This window comes from Melozone crissalis, unplaced genomic scaffold, assembly GCF_028551555.1.
Source record: "Melozone crissalis strain CALT ecotype California unplaced genomic scaffold, PUWL_Pcris_2 ptg000088l_1, whole genome shotgun sequence".
Classification (NCBI taxonomy): domain Eukaryota; kingdom Metazoa; phylum Chordata; class Aves; order Passeriformes; family Passerellidae; genus Melozone; species Melozone crissalis.
The window spans coordinates 2,273,599-2,288,581 of NW_026535865.1; the positions used below are offsets into that span (position 1 = coordinate 2,273,599).

At 44.4% G+C, this 14,983-nt stretch overlaps 1 protein-coding gene across 4 annotated transcripts in view; it reads left to right on the plus strand.

Annotated features, from left to right (window-relative positions):
• DOT1L (DOT1 like histone lysine methyltransferase) overlaps positions 1-14,983 on the plus strand; it is an 85,852-nt gene that overhangs the window by 16,169 nt on the left and 54,700 nt on the right. For all 4 annotated transcript variants that reach the window (XM_054290949.1, XM_054290946.1, XM_054290947.1 and 1 more), the window contains exons 2-7: positions 1,000-1,043; positions 3,416-3,490; positions 6,006-6,069; positions 9,025-9,253; positions 11,748-11,842; positions 14,474-14,536. In XM_054290949.1, the coding sequence (XP_054146924.1) occupies positions 1,000-1,043; positions 3,416-3,490; positions 6,006-6,069; positions 9,025-9,253; positions 11,748-11,842; positions 14,474-14,536 (570 nt within the window). The remainder of the gene's footprint in view (positions 1-999; positions 1,044-3,415; positions 3,491-6,005; positions 6,070-9,024; positions 9,254-11,747; positions 11,843-14,473; positions 14,537-14,983) is intronic.

The window sequence follows — 14,983 nt, forward strand, 5'->3', positions numbered from 1 at the left end:
GTTTTCTTCTTTCCTTTCCCTGCCCCCAGTCCTCTGCTTTGTTACCTGTCTCTGCCCTTTGCTACAGAATTTCCCCTGGTAACTACAGAAATGACATTTCTGCAGCACAAAGCAAGGGAAATGATTTGAAGGAGCCTTTGCACTTGTATTTCTGCAAGGGCTGTAGATACAAGACTCTTAATTAAAAGGTCAAAGCCACTTGCAGAAACAAATGTCTAAATATAACCCCAGCTTGGTGCAGATGGACTCTGGTAACCAGGGCTGGATCCATCAATGTGTATGAGGAACTCCTGTGGCTTCCCTAAAATAGAACTTTTTTTGTACAATGCTGCATATAAATGCAGCTCCAAGAGCTCTTTCTTAGCATGAATTTGTAATAATTTGTGCTTCTGTTGCTCCTGAATAAACTCCCAAATGAAATCAGCAAACCTCAGTGTCTCACCCTGCTGTGGATGTGTGCTGCTCAGGGTTTGGTGTGTTTTGGCTTTCAGCTCATGAGCAGGGCTGCATATCCAGACCCTTTTCTGTGTGCTCTGAGGCTGTTTTTCCTGCACTGACATCTGCTCCCACTGTTTATTGGCTGCTTTATTTTGGAAAGCCATTCCCTGTGCAAGAATCTCACTGCCCATCTGGAGCTGGGAGCCTGTGCCAGATGCTGGGCCAGGGGAATCAGCTGCTCTTTGGGAGCTTGCAGGGAAGTACCTGCTGCATCCCAACAATCCCAAAGGCTTCAGTCCCGCAATCCCCAGCCACACATCCCTGACTGCAGGTAATGACAGAGAAATGAATAGAATGACAGTTCAGAGACACTTGAGAAATTTATTTCCTTAAGCTTTATTTTTCCTTAGAGGGCTCATTTTGATGGTTTTAATGGGTGGAATTCAAACATTCCTATCCCTGTATGCTTGGCACCTGTATCCTAAAAAACAGTGTGTTTTTAATTTCTGTAAACTCCTGACAAACAGCACCTGATGTGTCTTTTTTTCTGTTTAATTTCAGGACAAACACCATGATGCTGCTCATGAAATCATTGAGACAATTCGGTAAGTGCTGGCTGCAGCCTGCCTGGGACCCTTCCTGTGCTCACTGCAGCTCTGGGAGGGGATGGCTGGGCTCAGGACACACAGGAGGGCAGCAGTTTCCATTTAGCGCCTCTGAGTTGTTTTTCTAAGCTAAATTTGCTGCAATACAGAGCTCCCTACCAAAAAGACTTTTGTTTTATTTTGCCATATTCCATTCTGTTGTGAACAGAGTTCAAAATGAGTGGTGGTGCTCAGTTTAATACTTGTGGCAGTTGGTATTTGAGCTGTGGACAGGCAAGGTTAAGGGAACATCCTTGGCTTGATGTGTTATGTGCTGATCTTGCCTCTGCCCACCCTCTCTGTTTCCCCTGTTGCTGTGATCCTGCAGCATTTGGGTTGTTTGGCAATGATCTCCCTGTAGCATTGCTCCTAATCCTGCTGATAGAGTTGGAACAGCGTGGGGAAAATGGGATGATAAAGGTGAAAGACAACTGAGAGGAGCAGGAAATCAGAGGATTTCCCAACACAGGCTCTCAGGACGTGACTTGCTGTTATTTCAGCAGGATTAGGAGGGGACTTGCCAAAGAACAACTTTTAATAAATGCTACACGAATTCCCCAACCACCTGAGGGATGAGGATGAGTTATCCCCATTACAAAGCTGCTCTTGTTAACTGTTGTGGATCCTCACAGGCTGCCCTTGGCTCAGCTCAGGGCTGTGTCTGCAGCAGGGTTTAGTGCTTGGGTGGTGCACATACAGCTGAGGGAGGAGCTGTTTTACCTGCAGAACCACCTGAGCTCAAAATCTGGTCACACATGGCAAAGGCAAAGGTAGCAGTGAGCCCTGTGTGCTGCCAGTGTGAGTGTGAGAGAGCCAAGTGCTTGGTACCATCACTCACCTGCCTGAAATCAGCATTTCCTGTGGGCTGGGGGCAGAGGATGTGGAATGAGGCTGGAGCTGAACATTTTCTCCTAAAGGAATTTCTTTTTCTATCTACAAAGCGCTGCCATGGTGCTGCCAGTTTGCTTGGACTGGTGGGGATAAGATTCTGCATTTTTTGGGGTTTTGTGGCATCATTTTTGGGCCCCTTTCCAAGGGGCTCAGAGGGGGTGGCTGCAGTGGTTGGTGCTTTCTGTGCTGGATGGAGGCAAAGGGAAGCTGCCTTAGGAAGCAGTTGGGTCAGGTGATGTTTCACAACTGTTTTCTGGAGTGAATTTGGTGTCAGAAGTGCTGCCCTTGCCTTGTGCAAAGTGCCCACAGTGTTGTGAAAGTGTTGGTGAGAGAATGCAGGGAATATCGCAATATCCCTTTATCTCATCAGGCAGTGGAATTATGGAATATCCCTGGACACAAGGATCCAGCTGCTGACTGCCTGTTCCTGGGATTTAAGAAGCACCAACCACTCCAGCCACCCTTCTGAGCCCTGGTGCTTTTTGGGGGAGATGTGAGATACCAGAAAAGGGCCAACCATGCATGTCCAAGTTCTGGTTTTCACTGGCTTGTGTAATTATTAACCATGTGTGAATCAGCCAGAAGGAACAGAACTGTTGTATCTTCAGTATTTTTTTATTCACCATTTTAATAGTGAAGAATGGAGCAAAGTTCATGAGGAAGAAATTCTGTGATTCCTATTGGAGTTCATCCTGTGATGTGGGTTTTTCTGATGCTGACAGCGCTTTCCAATTTGATATTTGTGGATGAAATTTGTGTGCAAAGCTTCTGTGGCTTTTAAATTGCTTTTGAAGGGAATTAATCTTCCTCCATTGCACAAGTGAAGCTCTCTCCTGTGAGCTGCCATTGTTGGATGCACTGCAAGTGGGCATGTGCTGCCCCTTTCTGCTGGCCACAACACACAGGGCTGTGTTAACTCAGAGTATCAAAGGGGTCTTTTAGCAAAATAACTTCTAAAAATCTGGTTTGGTTGGGTGTGTAAGGTGTGAGAGCAGTTTAGGCACTCCCCAGAGGAGAATTTCCTGGCACTGAGTGGTTGGTGAAAGGGTTTTTGGGCTGCTGTGGGAAATGTCTTCTCCACATTCAGCTCTGTCAAAGCTTCCTGCAGCATCAGAATTCTTTGGAAATGCTGCACTTCTGCATTTTCTGTTAGATTAACATCAGCCATGACTTTGAGTATTTTTAGACACGTGGAATACATTTATCACCTCATTTTGAAGCTTTATGCTCCTGCCAGTGTCTACAGGCATCTTGCTGTTTATTCAGTACAAATGTGAACTGTTGCAGTTTCCCATGATGTCTGCCTTATTCCTGAATTCCTGTGAGCTCCCAGGGCTGCTGCAGTGTCCTGTCTTCATACAAAACACTCCCAAATTGAGACAAATAACCTTATTACACCTAATTGGCAATACCTCTATTCATTACTTCTTCTCTCCTTCTAGGTGGGTCTGTGAAGAAATCCCAGATCTCAAGCTTGCCATGGAAAACTATGTTTTAATTGACTATGATACAAAAAGGTGAGAGGAATGTTTTTGTTCCCAGCAGGAGTTGAGGGTGTAGTGAACCAGTGTGTAACTGGTTATTCTTAGACACTACCAACTGAAGTTTTCTCTCAGAACTGGCTTCAGGCTCTGCTGGAGTTATTTTGGTAGGAAATGTGTAACAGCAACATTGGCAAAGGCAGTTGGATTAAGGACATAATTGGAAACTCCACGAGCTCCAGTGCAGCTCTGCTGTACATTGAATTACTCACTGTGAAACAATGATTGGTATCTGCACCCTTGGAGCAGGGCCAGGCTGGGAATCTCAGTGGTTCCTGCTCCTGTAGTAACCAGGAATTCCTGTTCTCAGCAGGCCATGGCAGAGCTGGGTGGCAGAGGGAGCTGCACCTTCCCCTTCTCCCTTTCCTGCATGAATTAAAAATTGAAATTCCCAGGGAGCATGGCCAGAGTGGGAATTTCAATGGTTCCCACTCCTGTAGTAACCAGGAATTCCTGTTCTCAGCAGGCCAAGGCAGAGCTGGGTGGCAGTGGGAGCTGCACCTTCCCCTTCTCCCTTTCCTGCTGGCTGAGGGCTGATTTAAAAAGTGAAATTCCTAGAGAGTATGGCCAGGATGGGAATTTCAATGGTTCCCACTCCTGTAGTAACCAGGAATTCCCATTCTCAGCAGGCCATGGCAGAGCTGTGTGTCAGTGGGAGCTGCATCTTCCCCTTCTCCTTTGCCTGCTGGTTGGGGGCTGAATTCAAAGGTGAAATTCCCAGGAGTGTTGTGGGCAGCTGGAGGGGTTCTGAGGTGCCTCAGCTCCATCGAGTTCAGAATTAATTATGGGATATTCCCCTTTTGGAAGAGGCAGATCCTGACCTGTGCTGTGTCTGTGGAGACTTCTGAGGTTCTGTGCATGGATTTGGCTCCACTGACACTGGGAAAAGGGAGGATGCTCAAGCTGCAGTTTATAAAAACCTCCCTGGTTGCCTTCATGGGAAAGACTGAATTTATCTAAGTGCATAGAATGATTAAACTGTTAGAAGAAAGTTTACTGATGAAACTGTATTGGTGTGAGCAGAATCCCAGAATATCCTGAGCTGGATCCCACAGGGATCATCAGTGCAGCCCTGTCCCTGCACAGACACCCCAGAAATCCCACCCTGAGAGCTCCTGGAGCTCTGGCAGCCTTGGCACCATTCCCTGGGCAGCCTGGGCAGTGCCCAGCAGCCTCGAGGGAAAGAACCTTTCCCAACCTAAACCTCCCCATCAGCAGATACTTCTGTCATGATCTACTTAAGGTGTTTCTTCCTCTTTTCTCAATTTTCATTGTTGCATTGAAAGACTTGTTAGTCTCTGCCTTCCTCCTGGAAAATGCAAAAGGAGTAATCAAGGTCAAGCATCCCATTAAAATCCATTAACTTGGATTTGTGGATTACTCTCAGCAGCTGCATTGCTGTATTTTTGTGGTTCTGGCATCCTCACTGGGTGTGTTTCACTGGGGATTATCAGTGTGGTTGGCAGCAATGCTGAATAAAAGGGAAACCTCTCTGTTCCCCAAAGTCACCCCCACTATCTTCCTGCAGCTTTTCAAGAAAGTCATGAACTGGAATTCTGGTAAAGATTTCAGTCTTTTTTCTTCCTTTGAAGAAAATTTGTTGGAAAAATCCCTGGCAGCAGATGGGCTGAGGCAGGGATGTGAAACAGAAGCAGCAGCAGGTTATGGAAATGCAGACAAACCCCATTGCAGCCTCTTCCTTTTTCCAGCATGGAAACAAGCACAGACAGCTGGGAGAGCTCCTGGGAGAGGTGTCCTGGCCACTGTAGTGACCCTGAGGATCAAGACACCATCTCAAGTGTCCCTTTTGATGTCCCCTTGCCAGCTTTGGGAATGCCCATGGTTAATGATGTCACTCCTTTCTGTAACTCCTTGTGTTGTTTTTGCTCTGCTCTGTGGGTCTGGTTACACAACCATTGATGTTCCCAGGATTATATTTTCTTTCCTGGCCTGAGATGAATTGATTTAATCCTCTCAGTTTGTGTCATTAGGGCATCTGCTGGGCTGACCATAATCCCAGGCAGCCCATGGAGCAATCCCCAGGCTTTCCTTTCCTGATGGGTGATGCTTTAGGCTCTGTGCTGGCTCTGAATGCATTTTCAGTCCCAGGGTGAATTTCTGGAAAAGCATCTGCTTGTCTCAGGACTGATTATTGTGGAGAGATGACAGCAAAAAGGAGGAAAATGTACACAGCTCTTAAATTTCTGTGCAGCTGAAAATATGGAGAAGAGGTTCTGAGAATACAGAAGTTTACCAGGAAAAGGGTTGTACTCAAAGTATGACTTCAAATAAAGGAACTAATATTATTTGTCATGTACTCCGGGTCTACTGGGGATTTTATTTAAAGGAAACAAAGACTTAAATCTATGTATGTAATGATATATCCTGAAAAAAGCAAACCCTAAATAGCTACAAGCCAAGAGAATGGAAAAGCACAAAATTTTACCTTCAAACCTGCCTGTTTTGAGCTGCCCCTGTGTTCTCCCTCCAGCTTTGAGAGCATGCAGAGACTGTGTGACAAGTACAACCGAGCCATTGACAGCATCCACCAGTTGGTGAGTATTGAATTTGGCAAAAAGCTGCCACGGTTTTTGTGTGCCACCTTTGAATTCAGGTAGTGAACAGCAGCAGAAAGCTTTGACTGCCTCAGTTCTGCATCATTACTCAGTTCAGTGGGGATAGCAGAGAAAAAAGGAGTGAAGAAACCTTTACACCCACCCCAACTCGATTCAGTGTTGTGCTTTACATTGCCAATTGTTTTTTGCATCTCTTTAAATTCCCCTTTATCACCTGTGAAATTATCTGTTAATTAAGATGTGACAAATGAGATGTTTCAGGAACAGCCTGGAACTTCCAGTTTTTGGGGCGCTTGAGCTTGATATTAAACTTATTTTCTTGATCACACCTGGGCAGTCAATGAGTTAATATTGGAGGGATATTCCTACAGAGAAAAAGGGAATTAAACACCACTTTTTGTTCCCAAATTCTCCTCTTCCTTGTGCACTTCTGGCACTGTTATTTTGGCACTTGGAAACAGCTGACATATCTTTAGGAGGAAGGAAAGGTTCATCTACATTTAACACAGGGATTTCTCATATAGATTGACTTTTGCACAGGGTAATCTGTGACTTATGGGTACTTAAATAATCCATATGAACTCTCCTGTGTGTTGTGGAAGTGATCCATGGCTTAGGAATTTCCTTGCCACAGTTCAGCTGCTCTGGCCTGTGGGATCACTGGCTGAAGTAGAATGTAATCTCTTTTCAGGCCAATTTAATGAGCTTTTTTGGTTCTCTTACCCCCCAAAAAGGTTGAACTGGAGGAAGCAAAACCTGAACAATGAATAATGTTACTATTCTGCTTAACTTGAAAGCATAGGTGGATTTTTTTTTTCTTCTGTGCTTGTGGGAATTATTTGAAATATGCAATATTATTGCAGCAAGCCTTTTTTGCTGGGATTTTCTTAAATATTTTGGGCCTTAAAAACTTGTGCTTATTTTGATTCAGGCACCTTCATGTCTGTGTTGGTTAATAGCTGAATATTAGCAGCTATTCAGCATTTGGAGTTGCTATCTGAACTGGCAAACTTGATGGGTTTAATTTTTTCCTTCCCATTTGAATTTCACAGGAAAGTTTAGGAGGGGTACTGGAATTGCCCTTTTTTGGTTTGTTTTTGTCAAGAGGAGAGGTAGACATTTTTAAAACTTAACAACTTTTCTGCTTAGCATGGGTTTTTTTCTGAAGAAGAAAGGAAGCTTGATTTCCATCTCTTTCCTGCCACTCCCTGTTTGAGTGCATCTGATCCCTCCCATGTGACAGCTCCTGGAGCAGAATTAACCTGTTCTTGTGTTGACAGTCAACATCAGCTCAGTGGGGATAGGAAAAAGGAGAGAACAAACCTTTACACCCATCCCAAAGTGTCAGCTTTACACTGACAATTGTTTTTTCCATTTCTTTAAATTCCCCTTTATCACCTGTGAAATTACCTGGTAATTGAGGTGTGACAAAGTGCAGAGCAACTGCTGCTGTGCAATTTCTGCAGAATCACAGAAAGATTTGGGTTGGGAGGGACCTCAAAGCCCACCCAGTGCCACCCCTGCCATGGCAGGGACACCTCCCACTGTCCCAGGCTGCTCCAACCCTGCCCAGCCCGGCCTTGGGCACTGCCAGGGATCCAGGGGCAGCCCCAGCTGCTCTGGGAAATCCATTCCAGGGATGGATTCCACAATTCCTGATTCCCAGTCTCCCACCCAGCCCTGCCCTGTGGCAGTGGGAGCCATTCCCTGTGTCCTGTCCCTGCAGGCCTTGTCCCCAGTCCCTCTGCAGCTCTCCTGGAGCCCCTTCAGGCCCCAAAAGGGGCTCTGAGGTGTCCCTGGAGCCTTCTCTTGTCCAGGTGAGCTCTCCCAGCACAGGAGCAAAGCAGATTATTTCAGTCCCCAGTTCCTGATTCCAGTCCTGCTTCCCCAAGGACTGAACTCATCTGAACCCATTTCTGTTCTCACTGAAATCAAGGGCACTGCTCAAATACTTTGGCTTGAAGTCACAGGGCTTGGGATCTGCCAGGGGTTCTGAGTTCTCCCTGGAGCCTTTTCTTGTCCAGGTGAGCACCCCCAGCTCTGCCAGCCTGGCTCCAGTTCCATTCCCTGTTTTTATCTTTAAGCAGCAGCTGCAGCCCAAGCTGAGGGTGAGGGGCTAGGAGGGACCTGTCCCTCATTCCTCGGTGGGTTTGGTGCCGCTTCCTTGTCCCCACTGTGGGTTCACCCTCATCCCCCTTCTGAGAAACAACTGTTGACTTGGAAAATTTAAAAAATTAATTCAACCTTAACAAAAATACAACAAAAGGACTCTCTAAGGGAAAATTCACAGCACTGGGAACTGCCCCTGCTGCATACCACATGGCTGGTTCATCTTCAAGATTGATGCTCAGTCTTTTATACCCTTGGGGGTTGCATCAACCCTCCCAAAGTCCGTCAGTCAGCTCTTTGCCATTTATCAATGGAGACTGCTTTGTAACTGGATTGGAGGTCAGGTGTTGCCATGCCTCATCCCCATACCACCCGCAAGCTTTTCCATTCCCAGCTGCCACATGCTAGGGACACATGTGCACACCTTCTTTTTTACCTGTCCTAGACATCCCAGGCTGTCTGATGGTCACAACTTGACCAACCACACGACGCCTTGCTGGAATGTTAAGCCTGAATGACGGGACTCACTCAGCAAGGGGGCGAGGGGGAAGAGGTATAGGCACACCTGGGAGGTGACCTGGAAGTCTAAAATGGGACATTACAGCACACCACAACAGCTCAGGACAGCCAGAGGGATGTTCTGGGTTCTGACAACCCCCGGTGAAGTGGTTGTGGCTGTGATAGACTCTGTATGAGGCGGTGTAGGTCCAACCATCTCAAGTGGTCCTACCATCTCTGCCAACCTGTGCTGAAGTGTTTGGCTGTGATAGACTCTGTATGAGGCAGCGTAGGTCCGACCACCTCCTGACCCATCTGTCCCTGCAGTGGAAGGGCACCACGCAGCCCATGAAGCTGAACACCCGTCCCTCCAACGGGCTCCTGAGGCACATCCTGCAGCAGGTCTACAACCACTCGGTCACCGACCCCGAGAAACTCAACAACTACGAGCCCTTCTCGCCCGAGGTCTACGGAGAAACCTCCTTCGACTTGGTGGCCCAAATGATCGATGAGATTAAAATGACAGAGGATGATTTGTTTGTTGACTTGGGCAGTGGTAAGTGAGCAATAATTCCTTTTTCTCCTTTGCTTTGTTTTCTCTTTTTCTTTATACTTTAAAAACCTCACATTTGGGAAGCCAAATATGGGCTAATCCTGTAACACAGCCCCCAGGGCTGAGGGTTATGTTACAGGATAAGCATTGTGAAAAAAGCCAATCACTTGTTTTTAAAATTTTAAATGTTAAATAGTAATAAAATGGTTATAAGAATAGTAATATAATTACAGTAATAATAATTTGGAACAATTTGGATTAGGACAATATGAGACAATAGAAACAAAGAGTTATGGACAGTCCAGGTACCTTTTTCTGGGCAACATAAGCTGGAAAAAGGACACAGTTAACAGAGGATTAACCCTTAAAAACAATAACCTGTTGCATATTCATACACCTCATACATGATGCATAAATTCCATTCAAATACAGAACTCTGTCTGGTCATCGTGAACTTTTTCTTAACCCTAACTGGCATCTTCATGGCTGAGTGAGATGGGAAGAAGTTCATTTCTCCTGATAATGGAACAATAAATTCTCTTTCTCTTAAAGATTCAGGTGTCCTGTGGCTGCTATCTGGTGTGAGTCCTTTCTTTAGAAAAAAAGTATCCCACATGGCATAGTCTGCACTCCAGCCCTATGTTATAACCTAAAACTATATTTAACACAGTACTCAAGAAAACCAATAAAGCATCACTTTCTAACACAACACATATAATATTAATTTTAATATTTGTGAAAAGCCAATAATAAAATACACATTTTTCACAAGCATCTTTTCCAGATAATCCCCAAAGATGCTCTTGCTTTTTATGCCAGGATTAAATGGACCAGACAAACTCCCCCAGACCTCTTTTCTGTGGCAGGGAAATTTCAGCCTGCAATGCAATAAACCCTTGTTACAAACCCCAGTGTTTGTGTTGCTATTGTTGGATACACTTGTGAAGAAGAAGAAATGTTAAAAATGATGTTTGACCCATCCAATTGCATTCCTAAGGGTTCATCTGTTTTCACTGGATTTGCTTTGTGCCTTTCATATCTGAAAACTGGATTTCTTGATCCTTCCTATGTCAAACACTTGGTGTGGAATCTGAAAATGAAGGGTTTTTTGACCTCTGACTTGTCAGTGTGTCAAAAAAGCTTTTATAGTTTACTTGAACAGTTGTGAAACCCACAAAATCTAACCCATATCTGCAAGAGTCGAGTTTTAAAAGGAAATTGATGTGTCTGGTTGGTGAGGAAACCAGGTATGACTCAAGCACATGTGCAACAGAGACACTGAGTAAGAAAATGTTCTTTTTCTTGGTAAATCTGGTTCAGAACAGGAAAGGAGTAATAAGAATTTCCCTTCTTCCTTGATGTGTTCTGAAGTTTTAACACATTTAAACACAAACAAGTATGTTTGTGTTTAAATGTGTTAAGTATGATACAGGACTTCTGGGGAAAAATAGATTAAAAAAATTGTATTTTGAATTTGAAAGCATATTTAAATATTAAACAATTTTATATATAAATATTCATTAGTTATGTAATACATAGTAAAACAATAGATTGTAGAATAATTAAATATTAAATAGTATACTGATAAAAAGTATAAGAATATAGTATACATATGATAAAATTTAAAATATACTCATATATAATAAATATACATATTACATGCAATATATTGTAATAATATAGTATATAATATTAGATATAAGATATATATAATATATTGATAATGTAGAAAAATAGACATCTTTATATAAATAAAATAAATAATATGTATTATGTATAGAATATTATATACCATACATAATAGATAATATATAGAATGTAGTATTATATATTATATATTATATATTATATATTATACATTAAAAGAAACGAATGATATTTATTATGTATTGATATATAATATAATATAGTATAATGTAGTATAATATTGTATAATAAGCATACAATATATAGTAAATATAAATAAACAATTAAGAATATAGATATATAAATATTTAAATATATAGATATATAAAATATATGAATATAAGTATTCAAATAAATAAACAAACAAATAAATACACATACAGGCTCCTCAGTGATTTTCTTACCTCTGCTTCCCCTCTCAGTGGGACTGACTGAAATTTCCTGTCAGGGCCTGATGCTCAGATGAGACCTTTAGAAAGACATCAGAGCTAAGAAAGTCTTTTCCATCTGGAGGGAAACAAAACCTCCACAGATTCTCACAATTGTTTGTCCAGGAAGGTTTAAGCAGATCATATCTGAGAGTGCTGCAGGCTGAGTCCCAGGCCTATGGCAGAGACTTTAATCTGCTGTCCCCAGAAATAAATCAGGTGTTCCTCACTCTGGTTTTGGGGCTGAGCAGCACCAGGGCAGTAGGAATGACTTTAAAAATGCCCTGTCCCCAGTTCCCCTGCTGGTTTTTTGTGCTCTCTAAGCCTCTCTCCCCTGGCAGTGGTTTTTTCTCAGGTCTGGGGTTTTTGTTCCTTCCCTGCAGGTGTGGGGCAGGTGGTGCTTCAGGTGGCTGCAGCCACAAACTGCAAACATCACTATGGAGTGGAGAAAGCTGATATTCCAGCCAAGTATGCTGAGGTGAGTGAGCTGGGGGTGCTGCTGCTGGGGCAGGGGCTCTCTGCTGCAGGAAAAGCAGAATTCCAGCCCTGCTGGTTTGCTGCTCTGCTCAGCCTGTCCTGGAGCTGTGAAATATCAGCCATGCAAGGATGGGCTTGAGGAAAGAAGTGTGTCCAGTCTGGAGTGTTCAGAAGCATCTTTCTGGAGTGATTTCAGGCCCTGAAAGCTCTTTTAACAATAATGCCAGAGTCTGTTCAAAGGGGAGTGCAATATAAGCTTCTCCCAAATACCTGCAGTCATTCCATGTCTGGAATGGCTCTAATGCAGCTCCCAGAGGCCACAGCACGCAGCAAATCCAGCAATAAATTCACCATACAATTAGTGTTCAGTATTTTGAAGGCCATGTCTCTGCTTGTGGTGGTGATGCCCCTTTCTCAATGATTAACCCACCAGAATTCCTCCTGAGCCTGTGCTGGTGTCTGCTTAGGAGGCACCTTAGTGAGGAAAACCACAAAATGGCCTGAAGCTGCAGGAGGGGAGATTTAGATTAGAGATTAGGAAGGAATTCTTGGCTGTGAGGGTGGCACAGGGTGCCCAGAGCAGCTGGGGCTGCCCCTGGATCCCTGGAAGTGTCCAAGGCCAGGCTGGACAGGGCTTGGATCACCCTGGGACAGTGGGAGGTGTCCCATGGCAGGTGGAATTAAATCATATTCAAGGTCCCTTGCAACCCAAACCATTCCATGATTGTTTGATAATGATTAGTCAGGCCTCTTTAGTATATTTTAATGTTTATGTTAAAGGTTCTTTAGTGAGGTTTCTTTACATTTCTAATCCTGTGCCAATGGGACACACACACATGATGAGTTCAAGGCACACCTGGGAGGCCACAAGCAAAGGGGAAGGTCAGGCATGGCTTACCACAAGAAGTTTGCTTTCTTCAGTAGCCTGAACAGAAACTGATCCTTCTGAATTGTCAAAACACAGATTCAGCCTGAAGAGCTGCAAAATTATCCCTCATGAAAGGAGGAGGGAATAAATAAAACTCCTTGATCCCTCTCTTCAGTGATGTGGGCAAAAATGGATAAACACAGTGGTGAGGGTGATCAGTCAAGGACCTACAAATCCACTTTATTTCCCCTGCCAGGACTGAGTGGAAGATTTTACCTGGAGAGCTCTGCAGTCCCTCTGTGTGAACATCCTGGTTTTGCTTTGAGGCATTTACAAGACCAGGAATCCCCTCTGTGTTTACCATGAAACTTAGAGATGAACTTTATAAGGAAAAGTGAAATTCTCACTTTTACTAATGCCCCTTCCTGTCACTGTGCAAACACAAGGCTTTGGTGCAAACAGCAAACAAAAGAATGACCCACAAATGAAAAATTAGGGGTAATTACTGCTGGGGTAACTTCAGTCTTCCATGAGATTACTGGGTGAACAAAATGTTCTGCATTATTTCAATCCTGTCAGATTTAACAACCAAGGAGCTGCTGCAGTATCAGAGCGTGTGGAGCTGCCTTGTGCCTCTGTTAGAGCCCATTTTTCCTCCAAATATTTTTAGAAGAAGTTGGGTTCAGTTTCCAGTTAAACTGGCTGTGGCACCACATCTGTGGGTTCCATGATGATAGATGGACAATAAAATTTGAAAAGCTTCACTTAGAGAGGAAGAATGTTACAGATTTATTTCAGTGAAGTTGCCTTAATAAATTAAAATGGAAGTTCCTACATGGAAATACTGAGGATTTTTGAGCTTTCCTGCTTAGGAAATAAATGAAACATGCCTGTGCACACACAGAGTTTTCTTGAGCTGATCAACCATCAGCTTGAGTTCTCAGAGGGATCAGAATTTCTGCTGGGCTTCTCACACAGAATCACAGAGCAGTTTGTGTTGGAAGGGACCTCTTACAGGGTCACCTGGAGCAGGAGACACAGGAATGTGTCCAGGTGGCTTTGGGATATCTCCAGGGAGGGAAACTCACCTCCAAATATTGGCTAAATCCTAAAGATCAGCTGGGCCAGGCTGCTGGCAGGGTGCTGTGGGGATGTGTGAGGCACTGAGCTGCCTGGATATGGGAATTTGTTCCCTTCTCCCTTCTTTGGACAATAAAAACCAGCAGAGCCCTCCCTGCTCTCAGCCCTGGAGTGTTTGGGTGCCGTTTGAAGCACTCTCAGTTGCTGTGGGAAGCAGATTTGCTGCAGGATTCTCCCTGTTTGCTGCTGGGATGCTTTTCCTGCTGCTTTCTGCCTCCTGAGTGACCCCAGCAGACATGGCCTTGTCCTGGCTGTGCCTTTGCTCCCTGGGCTTAGGCTGGGCTCACCCCCCTCCTCCTGGTGGGATTATGCACCACAATTTAATGCTGGGCTATTTTTAGTGCTGGGCTTTTCTTAGAACATGGAATTTCATGGAAAAGGGATGGGGTGAAAATGCCGGCTTTGCTTTGGCCCTAAAAAAGTGAGGGTTTGGTTTTTAAAGGAAACTGAAAAGCAGGGGCTCTGTGTCTGCCTGTCCTTGGAATATTCATGGCAAAAAAACCTTCAAGCAGACAGAATTCCTGGGGATCCATGAGTACTTCAGAGCTGTGTCTCCATTGCTGTGATGGAACTGGAAATGTGAGATGTCCTCATGGCTGGTTTTGCTTTTCTTCCCTCTTGCAGACGATGGACAGAGAGTTCAGAAAATGGATGAAGTGGTATGGGAAGAAACATGCAGAATACACAGTGAGTGACACTCAGCTGCAGATTGGGATCCACACCCCTGTGCAGAGTTTGTGAAGTCCCCTCCAGCCTCTCCTCAGGCAGCAGCAGCTGAGGCACAGCTGCTCCTGGTTCTTGTATTGATCCTGGGGATGGTGTTTCCAATTTATCCACTCAGACCCTCTATTTGTGTTGCCTGATGTGGGGTATGCTGTTATTGGGAGCATTTCCAGGTCTTTCCAGAAACTTTTGGAAGATTTATTCTTCTTAAATGTTGTTCTGACTGGGGCTGCCATGAGCCTTCTGTTAGTGTTAAATCCCCTTTCCCCTCCCTCTCTCCATGGATTGGGGTTTTTGCCAGGTGTGGCAGCTCCTTTTTGGGGTTCTGAACTCTCCTGCTGGAAATTAAAGCTGAAGCTTTGGTTCTGCAGGCAGGGGAAGCTGTGGCCACCTGGGCCCGGTTCTGGAGGG